Raw genomic sequence first — 14460 nt, 5'->3', positions numbered from 1 at the left:
CAAATGCTCATTCTGATTAAGCTCTTTCTACAGGGATCAAAAGTACTAAATAAATTGTGGTTTTCACTGCATTTTCTGTGATCTGGTGTTTTTTTGGTTTTGTGGAATTCTGATTCTTCAACACCTTTGTTCTTTCTGTGGATTTTGGTGTTTTTCTTCACCCTTTTTACTTCTGCTACAGTCTTTGCATTGTTCCCATTTAAAGCTCAAATAGCCATCTGAGCCAAGTCTTGCAGCTGTTCCTCCTCCACTGTCTTGTTATTTTTGAGAAAGTCACACAGTCAAGTTCTGTTTTACATAACACTCTAATGTATGTGTTTTCTATCCTTCTGTACACATAACTTACTGCATGCTGTTCACTCTTTACATTTAATCACGTTACTTCTCCTTTTTCTTAGATTACAGTTTAAATCTCCTATTGCAATAATATTCATGTTTGCCAAGACATTTTGTTCTGTCTCTTTAAAAAGCGCTTTCCATTCTTTCTTAATATCCACATCTGGTACTTTGTCATAGATTGTACATATTCTTCCTGTTTTCATCATCACCGAATCTAAAACTTTTAAATCAAATTTTGAAGTCAACTCTGTTACACCTGAATAATTCTGTAACACTTCCCCTTTCCTTAGTAATTCAAACCACTCTCCTTTTTCCTTACTCAGGAATCTAGTTTCCAGGAAATATCTTGCAGCTACCTTTTACATACCTTTGTACTGCCTGTAGTCTTCAGATTTTCTACCACAGTTTTAAGATCAACAGTTTCCTTTCTTCTTGTCTTTAGGGATAACAGCATGTATTTTTCTGTTGCATCCGTCTCCCATTATACTTCTTACCTCTTATCTTTCTGTAATCTCCATTACATTCCTCTTTAGTGTCTTTTGTATCTAATTAGGTTTAAGTATATAATTGTTTTACTTTCTTTGGATTTGTTCTGCTGCTGAACAGCCTCCCTATTTAATTCTTCACCCCGCCCCCCCGGTTAGTGTCACGTCTTAACTCTTCATTTTGATTAATTTTGTTATCATTGTCATCATTTTACATATCATCATTAGCATTTAATGTCATTTAAATCACAATCCACCCAAAATGCCCTAAATTATTGCATTTCAGACCTTCCAGCTTACAATTGACCATTGAATGACCCTTTTTGCTGTGTCTTTCGGTCCTTAGTTAAATGCCTGTCATGTCAGTTGAAGTAAGTCTTCGGCAGGCTGCAGTATCCAATATTATCAAAACATTAACTAAATGCTAAATGCTTCAGTATTTCTTTAACATTCCAAATAGTATCACATTCCTGTGCTCCAGTCCATAAATCTTTGCTGTCTTTTACTGTTTTAATATTACTCATTGTATGATTCTAAATAATGTTTTGTTTGTTATTCCCTGTATCATCTGTTTGAATCAGAATGTAAAGTTTTTTCTTGACCATATGTTTTGAGCTTTAGTGATAGTCATTCCGAGGCTATACTTTTTTTTTCTCTTATAGCTAGCCAAACCATTTCCATAAATTAAAAGTCTCAAACATTAAATCGTAAACCCTTTTTTGTCCAGGAGTGTAAAAGATCTTGCATCCTGACCTTTTTATACCTAGTGTTGTAACTGTATTGTCCTATATGTTATCTACTGTATCTTTTTTAATTCTTACCACGGATCTTGGAATACCTCTTGTACTTTGTGTGGCTGCCCTCCCTTCTGCTATGGCCAATGCAGTGCATGTATGCTGCTTCCTGTCTCCTTTGGTTTGGCACCATTGGAAACTGTATCTGCTACTGTATCACTCCGTTCTGTTTCTGCCACAGAGTTTAGTATTTGTTTTTCATTAACACACCAACAATACCTTTTTATTTTAATTGTGCTCCCACTGTCTGTTGATCATTAGCCCCCCAGTGGCCATTTGGCTCATTTTTTCCCTCATCAGTAAGGTGACTGTCAACCAGAAAGAAGCCATCGCTTAGGCAGGCATTAAGGATGGTTTAATATTTTATTTGTTTATTTCACTTATTTTTTAAATGTGTTTTATTTGGATTTGAAATAATTAACCAGTAATGCACAGTAAAACAAAATATAGGTCACAAACAAGCTAAACTAACTTAAATGCATCCAACTATATACAAAAGGTACTGTATACTGATGAATGCATCATAAAGTACAAATAAAATGTGATGCATATCGAAGTTGTTAAGAGCTAAACAGTCTGTTATTACAAGTGAGATCATCTAAGATGTTATTCCAGCAGTCAGTGAGAGGTGAGTCTTTATGCTGTTTATGTAATATTAGATCTGATGTTAGTTTTCATTCATCCTCATGAATGGGTTCCAGATCCAAGATCGGATCCAACTCGGCTGTTACTACAGCTTGTGGAAACATTCGAGCTGTCGAGCTCTCCCCTACCGATAATCCACTGCTACTCTGTCACCTCAGATCTCGTTTGCCGCTTTTGCAACAAGCAGTGGTTACGGAGAGCATTCAGGCATCGCTATTGTTAGGTGATATTTAACTTATTTTTGATATATTCTACCTTCCTTTTTCTTTCAGACCTTCTACTTGATCTTCATCTCCTTTTGTTGCAGCTTTCTTAAAAAAAAAAAAAAAAGAGAGAGAGAGACCTTCCTTACTATTTTTCCTCTAACTAATCTTTTCTATTTTCTTCCTTGGATTTCCCTCTTTTCTTCCCTTGCCTTTGTCTGAGAAGGGGTTCAAAAAGTGTCCCCATTGTGCCCTTTTCCGACAGGCTTTCTCTTTGTCTATATTGTCTAGGTCCTGAACATTTGGACCTAGACTGTGAGATTTGTGGGACTTTTAATCCCAGAGCTATTAATGAAAGGAAAAATAAGTTGATATTAAAAGGCCTTTTGCCCTCTGCCTTTTCTATGGCTTTACCGAGATATCAGCCCTTGGCTTCTACTCACAAACATGGAAAAAGGCCTAGGCTGAGATTCCAGCCTCCTCGGAGCCGACAAAAAAATTATCAAAATCAGATCTGAAGTATTCTGCTGTGTCAAAGGTCTCAGATCCGAAGAAGACCTCTCTGTGTTTGGAGCCACAGAAGAAAGTAGATTCGGATTTGAAGTCTTTGGATCTGAAACCCTTGCTTTGGCATACATATTCTCCATCTATAGATCCGGCTCCATCTCAGCTCCATTCTCCTTTTTTGAGGTATTCCAGGCCTGCTTCTGTTGTGTCCTCTTGTTTGACCTGAAGCCTCACCGAAGCAGATGTGGCAAGAATGGTAAGGGAGCTGATCACCAAGCAGATCCAGAAGGGTACGTTGTTAGTTCTGACCTCATCGGATTTGGGACGTCCTTCATCTTCCACTCCTCCTCTGACTGACCCTTTGCTTTCAGAGTTGTTGGGTCTGAGCTTCCCGAGCCTGTCTGGGGCAGATCTGAGGAGATTGGTCTCGTCAGATCAGACTATGACCTTGAGCTTCTCTGCTACAACATGCTCTGATCCAGAGGGCTCCTGGAGCTGAAGCCTGTATGTTGGGTCTGGAGTTGGGGGTGGGATTGACTCCAATGTCTTTAAAGCCTTCCCTCTTTGAGCCATGGTGCTGGACAGCTTGGCTGTGGCTTCCTGCTCAGGCGGTTGTCCTCTGGGAGTGGGGGAGGGCAACGGACCAGAGACCCTTGTCATCTGCTTCGTTGGTTTCCTCCTTCCCGGGGAGGTCAGCCTTCAAGGTGGTTCAGAAGGTCTTCTTTGAGTCTTTGAAACAGAGTGGCCCACCCCTTTGTACCCTCCCTGGCTACTCATTTGGTTTTGTCCCATGATCCCCATCATTCCACACGATGGGGACAGCCAGCCCAGGGCCTCCGGTCTACCCAGTCTGGGATCCCTAGCTCTTCTGATACTTCTCCAGATCATCCCATCGAAGAAGTCCCTTGGAAGAGAAGGTATAAGAGGAAACACCTTGACTCACCAGAGGAGCCTGTACCCATGGATACTGATTTCGACGAAGGGGAAGGGTCTCCCAACCCACCACCCAAAGACATCTCCTTTGGAGACATCCTTGAACTCCTGAAACAGAAGGGTGGTTGGTCTGCCTATACCCCTTCCTCTGAGGAATTAGCAGACTTGGCAGCCTTTGGAGCTGGCCCATCTTCCTCCTGGGTCACCCTGCTTCCTGACAAATTAGTGGATTTGATTTGTCGGAAAGCATGGAAGGAGACAGATTTGGTTAAGCCAAAACCAAGACCTTATAGGATTCTGGCACCCCCAGTAGAAAGGCAGTATTGGATTAAGGGCATACCAGTAGATGACATGGTTGTGGTAGTGGCCACAAAGAAGGAACTCACAGAGGAGAGTTCAACTGTCCACCCTCCAACAGGGAGTCTAGGTTGATGCACCGACAGGGGAAGCGAGTTTACGCTTCAGTGATTTTTTGCTGTCTGATCACTGAATTATCTAGCCCATTTTATGAGACTGCAAAGGGACTTAAGGAACTTTCCAGCTCATTCTTCAGAGGTTGCGACTGAGGAGGTTCAAGCTTCTGTTGGTCCTCAGTTGAATATCTTACAGTCTGTGGTTAATTCATCTGTACGTTTGTTCAATGCAATGCTATAGAGGGTACCACATGGATGGCAGGTTCAGCTTAGCCATGAGGAGACAATCCTGGTTGCGCCTGTGTGACTTTGTGGAGCCTTTTAAGTCTTCATTCGTCAACACACTGTTTGACAGTTTATCATTCTTTGGCCTCACAGTGAAAAAAATGCTTTCCAGATGTGAGAAGGCTGGGAAGATGCTTTCTGCTATTGAAGTACCTTTTTCGATCCCCCAGCGATCCTTTTCAAGGAATCTGTGAGGGGGTCATGTGGTTCAGGAAGTCAGAAGGTCCATTCCCTGACACATGTGGAACTGGTTCTCCCAGAGTCAGAGGGAGAAAAGGTAATAATAGAAGATGCCTGAGAGGCAGAGGAGGCCTGCAAAACAATGAGTTTAGAGAAACATTCTTTGACAGACCCTGTCAGCACTCCTGAGTGGGGGCCTGATTTGTCGTCCACTGGAGGCAGTCTGGGGATGTTTTTCCCTGCACCAATCAACCTGGCTAGGTTTAACAAACAATACTTGGGTGCAGAGGATTATTACCAGAGGTTATTCCGTACCATTTTCCTTTCCCCCTCTGATGACAAACAAGCTTCTGGACATTTCACCCAGTCAACTGGAACCATCAACTTAATATGTCTTACAGTTGTTAGAAAAAAGAGTGATCCAAGAAGTCCCACCAGACCAGAAAGGATCTGGGACTTGCTCAGAGTTCTTTTTTTTTTCAATTTTGGATCTCAGTGTGTTAAACAAGTCAGTCACCCATAGAAAGTTTTGGATGGTCACGGTACAGTCGGTCCTACCCTTTTCGGGCAAGGACAATTGGATGTGCTCGATAGACCTCCAGGATGCGTACTATCATATACTGCAAAAATGAACAGACGATCTAGGAAGCACCTTCACTTCCGAGTGGGAGTCGGTCATTTCCAGTTCAGAGCTCTGCACTTTGGACTCACCTTGGCGCCCAGAGTGTTTACCAAATGTATAGTGATAGTAGCAGATCACTTGAGACGGCAAGGAATCCGTGTTTTTCCTTGTCTGGACGACTGGGTCATCGCCGCCCCAACCAAGTATCAGTTGGTACAAGCAACAGATCAGGTATTACAGACTTGTTTGATCTTGGGAATTACAGTAAATCAAGCAAAGTCTCAACTGCAACTCACCCAAAGACTAAAGTTCATCGTAGCATTCTTCAACACGTCTGTGGTTGCCTGTATTCCCTACCCTCATCTTCTCAGCATCAGAAACCAAACAAGGAAGATAATTTGCAGTTCAAAAATTTTGGTCAGGAAAGTGTTACAAGCTCTGGGTTTGATGGCGGTGGCCATTGCTGTAGTTCCTCTGGCGAGATACCATGTGACAGTTCTACAGTGGGCACTGCAAACTGATTGGTTCTTCTTCACCAACCCCATGTCAACAACTCAGTCTTGCAAGTACTGTCTCAAATGGTGGATTCAGTTAGATTAACCTCAGAAGGTTGCCCATTCACCCTGCCCCATCCTAAGGCTGTAGTGACTACAGATGGCCTCCCAGATAGGGTGGGGGGAGGCATTATCTGGGAAAGACAGTTCAAGGCATTTGGCTCCCTAAGGAGGCCAAGTTTTCATATAAACATCCTGGGGATGACAGCAGTGCTGTTAGCTTTGCGAGCATTCCAGAGCTCCCTCCCTCTGGGAACAATTGCAGTCCAAATGGACAACATGTCTGTCATTTGCTATATAAACAAACAAGGAGTAACCAGGTCTTACTCTGTCAAGAAGCCCTCAGAGTATGGCAGTGGGCGATAGCCTCCAGTCGCTTTTTGGTAGCAAAGCGCATTCCAGGGAAGTCCAAAATGTGATAGCGGACAAGCTCAGCAGATCCATCTTGTTGCCCCACAAGTGGTCCCTCTACCATCGAGTAGTGAAAATGATTTTTCGTTGGTGGGACTAACCCTGCTGCGACCTCTTTGTGTCCCTTCTAAACAACAAATGTAGCAGCTTCTTTGCCATAATCCCTTCTGTGGGGGGGGGGCACCGAAGGACACTGTTCTACACGACCCCCCCCCCCAGTGTGTTATATGCCTACACTCCAACTCCTTTGATCCTCATGTTTTTACTGAAAGCTTCCAGACTGAAGACCAGAATACATCCTCATTGCCCCTTATTGGCCTAGACAGATATGGTTCCCCTTCCTGTGGTCTCATCTTGTAGCTCCACCATGGATTCTGAATCCAATTCCAGACCTTCTGTTGCACCCAACAGGATCGACTCATCCGGACCTGAAAAATCTCAAACTAACCACATAGTTTCTTCTGTTCCCATGATAGCCAAGCAGTCTACCTTGTCTTCCCCTGTCTGCTCCATTTTGTTATCCTGTCATAAATCTTCTACAAAGAAATTATACAAAAAGAAACGGGAAAGGTTTGTTATTTGGGCTGAACACCACGATATAGAGTATTTCACAGCATTCACCTATACAGTTCTCCAATACCCTGTGGAATTGTTTCACAAAGGAGCTAGTGCTCCAACTATTAAAGTTCATTTAGCAGCAATCTCAAATTTTCATGTTGGAATTTCAAATTCTTCTTTGGCATCTGCCAAAATTTATAAAAGGTATGTTTCTGCTAAGACCCCCTTTGAAGGATCCCCTACCTCCTTGGGACCTTTCTTTAGTACTTTGAACCAGCAGCCAAGTGTGCATTAAAATTTATTTCCTGGAAGACTGCCTTTCTAGTAGCCATAACCTCTGCTAGGAGAGTTTCAGAGATTCAAGTCTTGTCTTCTAAATCCCCTTGTATAATTTTTCACAAGAACAGAGTATCCTTACGGACCAGTGCTTCCTTTCTAGCAAAGGTGATTTCAGAAACCAGCATCAGTCAAGCCATCAACCTGCCAGTATTTTTCCAAACTACAGTAATAAGGGAGAATTCCTTCTCCATTCACTAGGTGTCCATAAGCAGTTATACTATTATCTGCATAGGACTAAAGAATTCAGAAAATCAGACCAACTGTTTGTTTCCTTTGTGCATCAAAAATTAGGCCAACGTGTTAAAAAAGTGACTATAGCCAAATGGATAACAATGCATTACCTTGGCTTCCACAACCTTGATTGTTCCTCTGCAGAAACCAGTAAAAGCCCATTCCACCAGGTCAGTGGCGACATGTATGGTTTTTCAGTCGAGGGCCTCTTTGGATTCCACCAGGTCAGTGGCGACATGTATGGTTTTTCAGTCTAGAGCCTCTTTGGATGGTATTTGTGCAGAGCTGCTATGTAGTCAAATCCACACTTTTTTCAGCCATTACAAATTGGATTTGGTCTCGAGGTAGATCAGTATTTGACTCTACCATTTCCTGGTATGTTCTTCCTTAGGGTCCACCTAGGGCTCAGGTAGCTGGGGACACTGTCCCATTCATGAGGATGAATGAAAATTGACATCAGATAAAGAAGTTGTGCACTCACAATCAAGTTCCATCTGTGTTGTCTATTTTCATTCAGCCTCTTATCCCCTCCCTCCATCCCCCAGCCCTTGCCTTCGTTATTTCTGCTTTGAGGTGAAAGTGAGGACACAAGATTTCTCAGAACTTGAAGGCTAATCTCTGTAAACCAGAGATGGCATAACTTATTTTAACCTAGTCATAACCAGTTTCTTTTTGTCAAGATAGTTTAGTCTCTGCTTTGTAGATGAATTTCTCATATGTATAGTATAAAGGTCTTTTGCATGCATTTCTTCTGTCTCTAAAGCTAGGGATATAATCTGAGGTGACAGGGCACTAGTGCATTATGGGTGGGAGAGAGCTTGAATGTTTTCACGAGCTGTAGTAACAGCCAAGTCTGATCAGATCTCTGATGTGAAACTCATTTGTAAGTCTGAATGACAACACAGATGGAACATTATGGTGAGTACATAACTTCTTTTTTATAAGCTTTAGTACATTGCAAAGCCATCTCTTTGAAACCATTCCATGAAAGTTTAGACCTGACATGTTTTCGTGTTACTAAAACTCACTCTCGGTGTGGGTGTGTGCTTGTTTATCTCTCTCTCTAGTTATAGATATGCTTTATGTTTTGTCCTCAACATGCATTCAAAGTGCTGGGGAGGGAAGTGCAGTGGGTTGGCAGTGGAGAGCACTACTTTACTACTACTGCAAAGAATACTCTCCCCATGCACTACTTGCCCTCCCCCAAAGCACACTTGGTGGCTTCTCTGGTCTCCAGTAGGCTAATCACACTGAACCCTGTGTGCCTCTGAGAGAATTCAGCTTTCCATACCCTCCCTGGGAGAGGTAAACAGGACATGTCCCTTCCCTCTTTCCCCCCTCTCTGCCTGCTGCTCTAGTGCCTGGGCTGTTCATCAAATCATGGTCACCTGAGTTAGTCAGAATTCTATACTTGTGTTCCTTGAAGTTAGGCTAAATAAACCATTTTTGTAAATCAACTGCAGCAATATCATCCTCCTTTAATACCAGTTGTGTATCATTTACTGTTAAACACCTTTCTAGTGTACCACCCCATGAAACATAGAATTTTCTCCAGTTTTTCCTCTCTTTGTTGTATACCTTCCTCTGCCAATTGTGTTCCCCTCCAAGCCACCTGCATTCTGGAAGTAGAAGCGCTAATATGTGCATCTACTTATTAGTACTGTTTTACCCACCTACTTTTTAAGTCTTTTCTGTGTTTTATCATTTTTAATATTTTTTTTTCATATCCACCTGTTACTGTCAACTTTACCACATAGTTTGTAAAACTTCCTATCTTCTTCTCTCCTTGGTTTAACATAATTTGTTAGATAGTTCTTTGTACGTGTTGCACACTATTCTTATGTGTGTGCACTTTTCATTAACAACACATTCATTTCTTTTTTAAAACTTTCATTTTGTATACATCCATGTACATTTATTCATTCCTCATCCATTTTTGCTACAAGCACCTTTTCATTCTTAAAATAATATCACAGTCCTACATCTTATTTCACAGCGATTCTTCACATGTATTATTCCATAAATTCCATACTACACATTAAACTGAATTCTGTCCGCTTTATTTTTCAGCATTTTACTCACATTATCGTGTGTCATGAAAATGCATACTCATGCCAAGTCTTTTAAAGCACTCATTCTGTTTGAATTTTTGCTAAAACAGTTTGTATCTTTGTACTGTTTGTTGAGGCATGCTTAATTGTTTCCGTTACTTTTTCATGTATTACATAATCTTTCATCCTTCTGCCCATTATTTATCTACCATTTAAGTGGTAATTTCCTTAAAAGAATCTTCACAAGAAATCAATTTTCCCAAATATTTTTAAACCTTTTTTGCTTCTCACTCATCGGTCTTTTTTTCTCTCACACAACCTTTCTCATGTTTATTTATGTGTACATTTTCCCCTCCTTTTTTCCAGTTTACACTTTTGTCGTCGTATTCATAGTTTCCCTAACACCTTCATTCCAAACAAACCTTTTTCCTTTTGCTCCTGTTCATCTAAAATCTGAAGGAAATGTAAAGGTGATAAACATATTGCTAGGTTTATTACCTTTCCCAAAATACTAAGCTTCCATTTTAGTGGGTTTAAATGGTTAACTGTTTAATATTCCAAGAACTTGTTTGTACAAGTCCTGGAAGAGCGAGATTATATAGGTGAAACTGGAGACTTGTATGTAGTAGTTGCAAGCCTGCCATTTGACAAGAGTATTCTCTCTTCTCCGAGGTATCGCCGTCTTGGAGTTGGTTTATATAAGTTTTTGGGTTGGGCTTGGAGCTTGCCCCCTGTAAGAAGCGACTTTAAAGGACAGCAAAAGTTAGACATTCACTGTTTTGTGTTTTTATATTTATTTTTTCATAACTGCAAGGCTCACACTTACAAGTGCCAAAGTTGTAATAGGGAGCTGGTTTATCCTAGATATCCAGCTAATATGAAGGAGTACTATAATCAGTTCTTTTTCTTTTCACACTGACGATGAACAACCCCCCCATCTGATTTTTTCCAGAGCATAAGACTATTTTTCTTAAACATTTTCCTACATAACATCTAAAATGTTTATCCCATGCTTGTTGTAATCTTATTTCTCCTAACACTTCCCACATTGAAAAATATATTCCTGTTTTAACTGTACTTTCAAGGGTCCCCTTCTAAATCTTGAAAGCTCATAATCTCTAAATTCAAAATACTGAGTCCAGAATCTTGAAAGTTCAAAATACTGAAAACTCAAAATACTGAATTTCATAATATAAAAAAAAACTACAGGATGCCAACACTTACTATACTCCAGCAGAAGTACATAGAGAAACAAATAAAAGACAAAGGATTTTAGTTTATTCCAACTATTAGCAGGGGGCAAGCCCCCTGCACCCCCAACACCCCCTGCTACTTAAATATATCAACTCCCAGATCACACTTTACTACACTAAGATGAGTTGTGTTGTAGTATAGCAAATTAAAAGGGAACACGACTAAGGTTACAACAGGCAGTCATGAAGCACGTAATGGTATGTTTGCCATTTTCTTCTGTGGAGTGCGATCTCGGAGTTGATATATTTAAGTAGCAGGGGGTGTGGGATGTAGTGGGGCTTATTCCCCCTACTTATAGTTGGAGAAGAGTAATATGTTTTGTTATTTAGTTGTGCTGGAATATTGTAAGTGTTGGTGTATTCTATTTTTTCAATATTATGAAATTTAGTATTTTGCATTTTCAGTATTTTGAACTTTCAAGATTTTGGACTCAGTATTTTGAATTTCAAGATTATGAGCTTTCAAGATTTAGAAGGGGACTCACTTTAAAACCTTTACTCTTACCTTATTCCAACCATATTTAACTCCTCTTCATCTCTTAATAATGCTTCTGTTATCCACAAAGTATTTTTATTAACGTAATGTCACATGCTCAAGATATGAATAATGGCACATTAACTTCTTTTATTTGCCACCATGCCCTCCAAAGTCTCTCCGGCGATTTAGAATTTCCTTCTTTGTTATCATTATAAACAAAAGTGCACACCTTGAACATCCTTGTTTTACCCCTTTGTGAACATGAATGTACTTGTTCATCCCATCTATTAACCATCACTTTGTTCCTTGTATTTTTGTATTTTGATTTCAAAACTTCTCACGTTGTATCACTTCTGCAATACTGTTAGTGTTGCCCATGTACTGATGTGCTGTAAACTTTCAAATGCCTTCACTGCATCTCACAATGTAAGACTATCTTGTCTCTCTGAATACCATCTGTCGCTTTCAGCAAAATCATCATATTTACTTATTTTTGCTTACATACATTCATACATAATCACTACCATAACTTTACTAAACCTTCATTTGGGTGCTCTTAAATATTTTATAAACTACATTCCCGAATTTAATAGGCCTGTGTTTTTTGACGTCATCTTTCCCCATTCTTCAAATAGCACCACATTCATTACTTCACTGAACACTTATTTCCTTCACTCATCTTTTTATAAAGCACACACATTTGACCTTTCTTATCCTCATACACTGCATTTCTTTTGCTTTAACAGTACTTTTTCCATCTCTTTACTTCCCCCATTCTTCTTACAAGTGGTTTACATTTTATGCTCATTTTCTTTCTTTTTATGTATATTTCCCTAATATAATCTACAGCTGTCTTCATTGTTTTCTCCTGTAGATGCATAACCTGCTTGCTTTTCCTTCACACTATTTCCAAAAACGGAGTAACTTTGTCCTTAATTTTACAAAATGTCTGTAAGTTGTAGCTTTTTCACTCTTCTGTTTTCTCATGTTTCTGTTTCCTTCATACAAATACTGTAGTCCTGCCTTCCTAACATCTCATATTAAATTTATACTATTTTATATACTTTTTTTGGCATTCCTACTTACAGTTCTTATATTTTCCTTATACTTTATTTACCAGTTTGACCATATACACTGTAAATGGGTCTCATTGTAGTATATTTGTACCACAGAAGTGCCCTGTCTACTTATTAGTGCTGTTTTAGCCACTGCATTTTTTAATGTTTTATTATTTTTAATAATTTCTTCATCTCCAGCTGTTAATGTCCATATTACCATATAGTTTGTAAAACGTCCTATCTTCCTCCTTGATTTCACAGAATTTGTTTGACAGCAGCAAAACATTTTGGTTTTGTCACTGTGTCTTGCATATGTTTACCGTCTTTATTTACGTACGGTTTCCCAAACATCATCACTTATGATTAGGGTGCCCTGAACAATTTTACATAGGAGAGCAGTTTCCAAACAAACATTATACAAGTGGCTGGTGAACTCCATTGCTTCTCGTTATGAAAGTAATGCAGACATTCTAGAAGGGCCGGTCAGAGCAGAATCTACAGGGCAGCAGCCACCACAGCACACACTTTTAACTTCTATGCATAGCTTTTCGAAATATTGTAATGAGAATCTTCAGAAACAGGGTAGGATTTGGTACTGCAGTTGTACACAGCATGCGTTAATAGCCACGACCCCATGGAAGCTTATGTTTGCTTTAGTGGTATTCCCCCTGCAGTAGTCATACTGCAATAGTGATCATTGGGGTTAAAATAGTTGTGTAAGCAGGCTTACCATAACAGTAGCTGTTTTGAGTAATAGGGTCACTGCTGCAGTATAGGTTTCCACTTTGTCTTCATGCTTCCTATGTCCTGTCTACCATGGAGGTGGAGAAAGGTATGGCAACATCACACCTGGTGTAGGTGTTTGATCTTGAGGGAGAAAGGAGGCAGTGGTATGTACTAGGCATATTGGCTGTGAGTTTCTCACCTGTCATACCTGTTTCACTCCAGCACCACAGTTAGGCCATCAGTAAGATCTCTGTAAGTAAGTCAGGAAGAGGTGTCCATCTGTGGTCATATCCTGTGGAGAAATAAACATAATGCTGTAGTGATTGTACTAAAGTTTTATTGTTAAGGTGAACATGCTTATGTAGCTGTAGTTTTAGTGTACATTGCCTTTGATACTGAACAGCATTGTTTATAGACCGTGGGAAGCTGACATATCTGTGTAGCCTTTTTGGTTCTTATAGTTCCAGAAATGTAACTTTAGAGAGAGGTGGGATTTTACTGATGAACTGTTGATGTTTTTAGCAAAAGTTAGCTCCAGGGTTAGTATATTGGCAACAAATGTCCAACTTGATTCTCCGCAAATGTGTGTGTTAGTGTGTCAGTGTATTCCAACCACACACACACACACACACACACACACACACAAACACACACAGAGTAACTCTTTTGGCACCATTCCAGTGTCTTTAGGCATGGGTTTTCACATTGGTTGTTTGTCATTTATTGCCCTATACAGAAATCACTAGTAGTCTGAATAAAACTCATGGTTCTAAATGAAAGTATTTTGGTATTTCTTGTTTTTAGGTTTATCATGACAGTGAAGAGGGGCAGAGATATATGCAGTTTTACAAACTCTCTGATTTTCCATACATCTCCATTCTGGACCCTAGGACAGGTGAGTAGATATGTCTGTGTTTAGAGCCCACTAGCCTACTTGGATTATCCTAGTCAGCAAGGATGGACAGACAAAAATGTTTTTGATTGTATCAGACAAAATTTATGACTTCCGAATATACTTTCCTTCTGTTCACATTTACTAATTCTGTACTTTTATATCTGTACCTTTCAATTTACTGAGTTAAGAATTTGAAGTTTCTTAATGTATATCAAGACAAAAAGCTGGACCTAACTACTCTTAGGTTATCAAACATAATGGGTAGTGTTATAAATTTGTGTATGTGTATGTACATGTATCTATGGGTATGCTCGTGTCTGTATCACACACACAATTGTAATGCATGTATCTCTCATTCTCTCTCTCCAGCAAGGAAATTACACCACCCATCCAACTAACCTTAACGACAACGAGTTAGCTTTGATTAATCTCTTGAAACAAGAAGGGTGTAGGGTAATGAAACCTGACTAGGGAGGGGGAACAGTATTGATGTATACGGT

The 14460-nt window shown here is 39.9% G+C and overlaps 1 protein-coding gene across 1 annotated transcript in view; it reads left to right on the top strand.

The window, feature by feature from the left end:
- Window positions 1-14460, top strand: part of UBXN7 (UBX domain protein 7) — a 1098848-nt gene that overhangs the window by 597110 nt on the left and 487278 nt on the right. Inside the window, exon 7 of the mRNA XM_044070339.1 lies at window positions 13870-13960. Coding sequence (XP_043926274.1) covers window positions 13870-13960 — 91 coding nt within the window. The remainder of the gene's footprint in view (window positions 1-13869; window positions 13961-14460) is intronic.

The sequence above is a fragment of the Protopterus annectens genome, chromosome 4.part1 (assembly GCF_019279795.1).
Source record: "Protopterus annectens isolate FY-2018-M chromosome 4.part1, PAN1.0, whole genome shotgun sequence".
Lineage (NCBI taxonomy): Eukaryota > Metazoa > Chordata > Ceratodontiformes > Protopteridae > Protopterus > Protopterus annectens.
The sequence above is the reverse complement of the archived record's forward strand: the minus strand, read 5'-3'. Positions and strand labels throughout refer to the sequence as shown.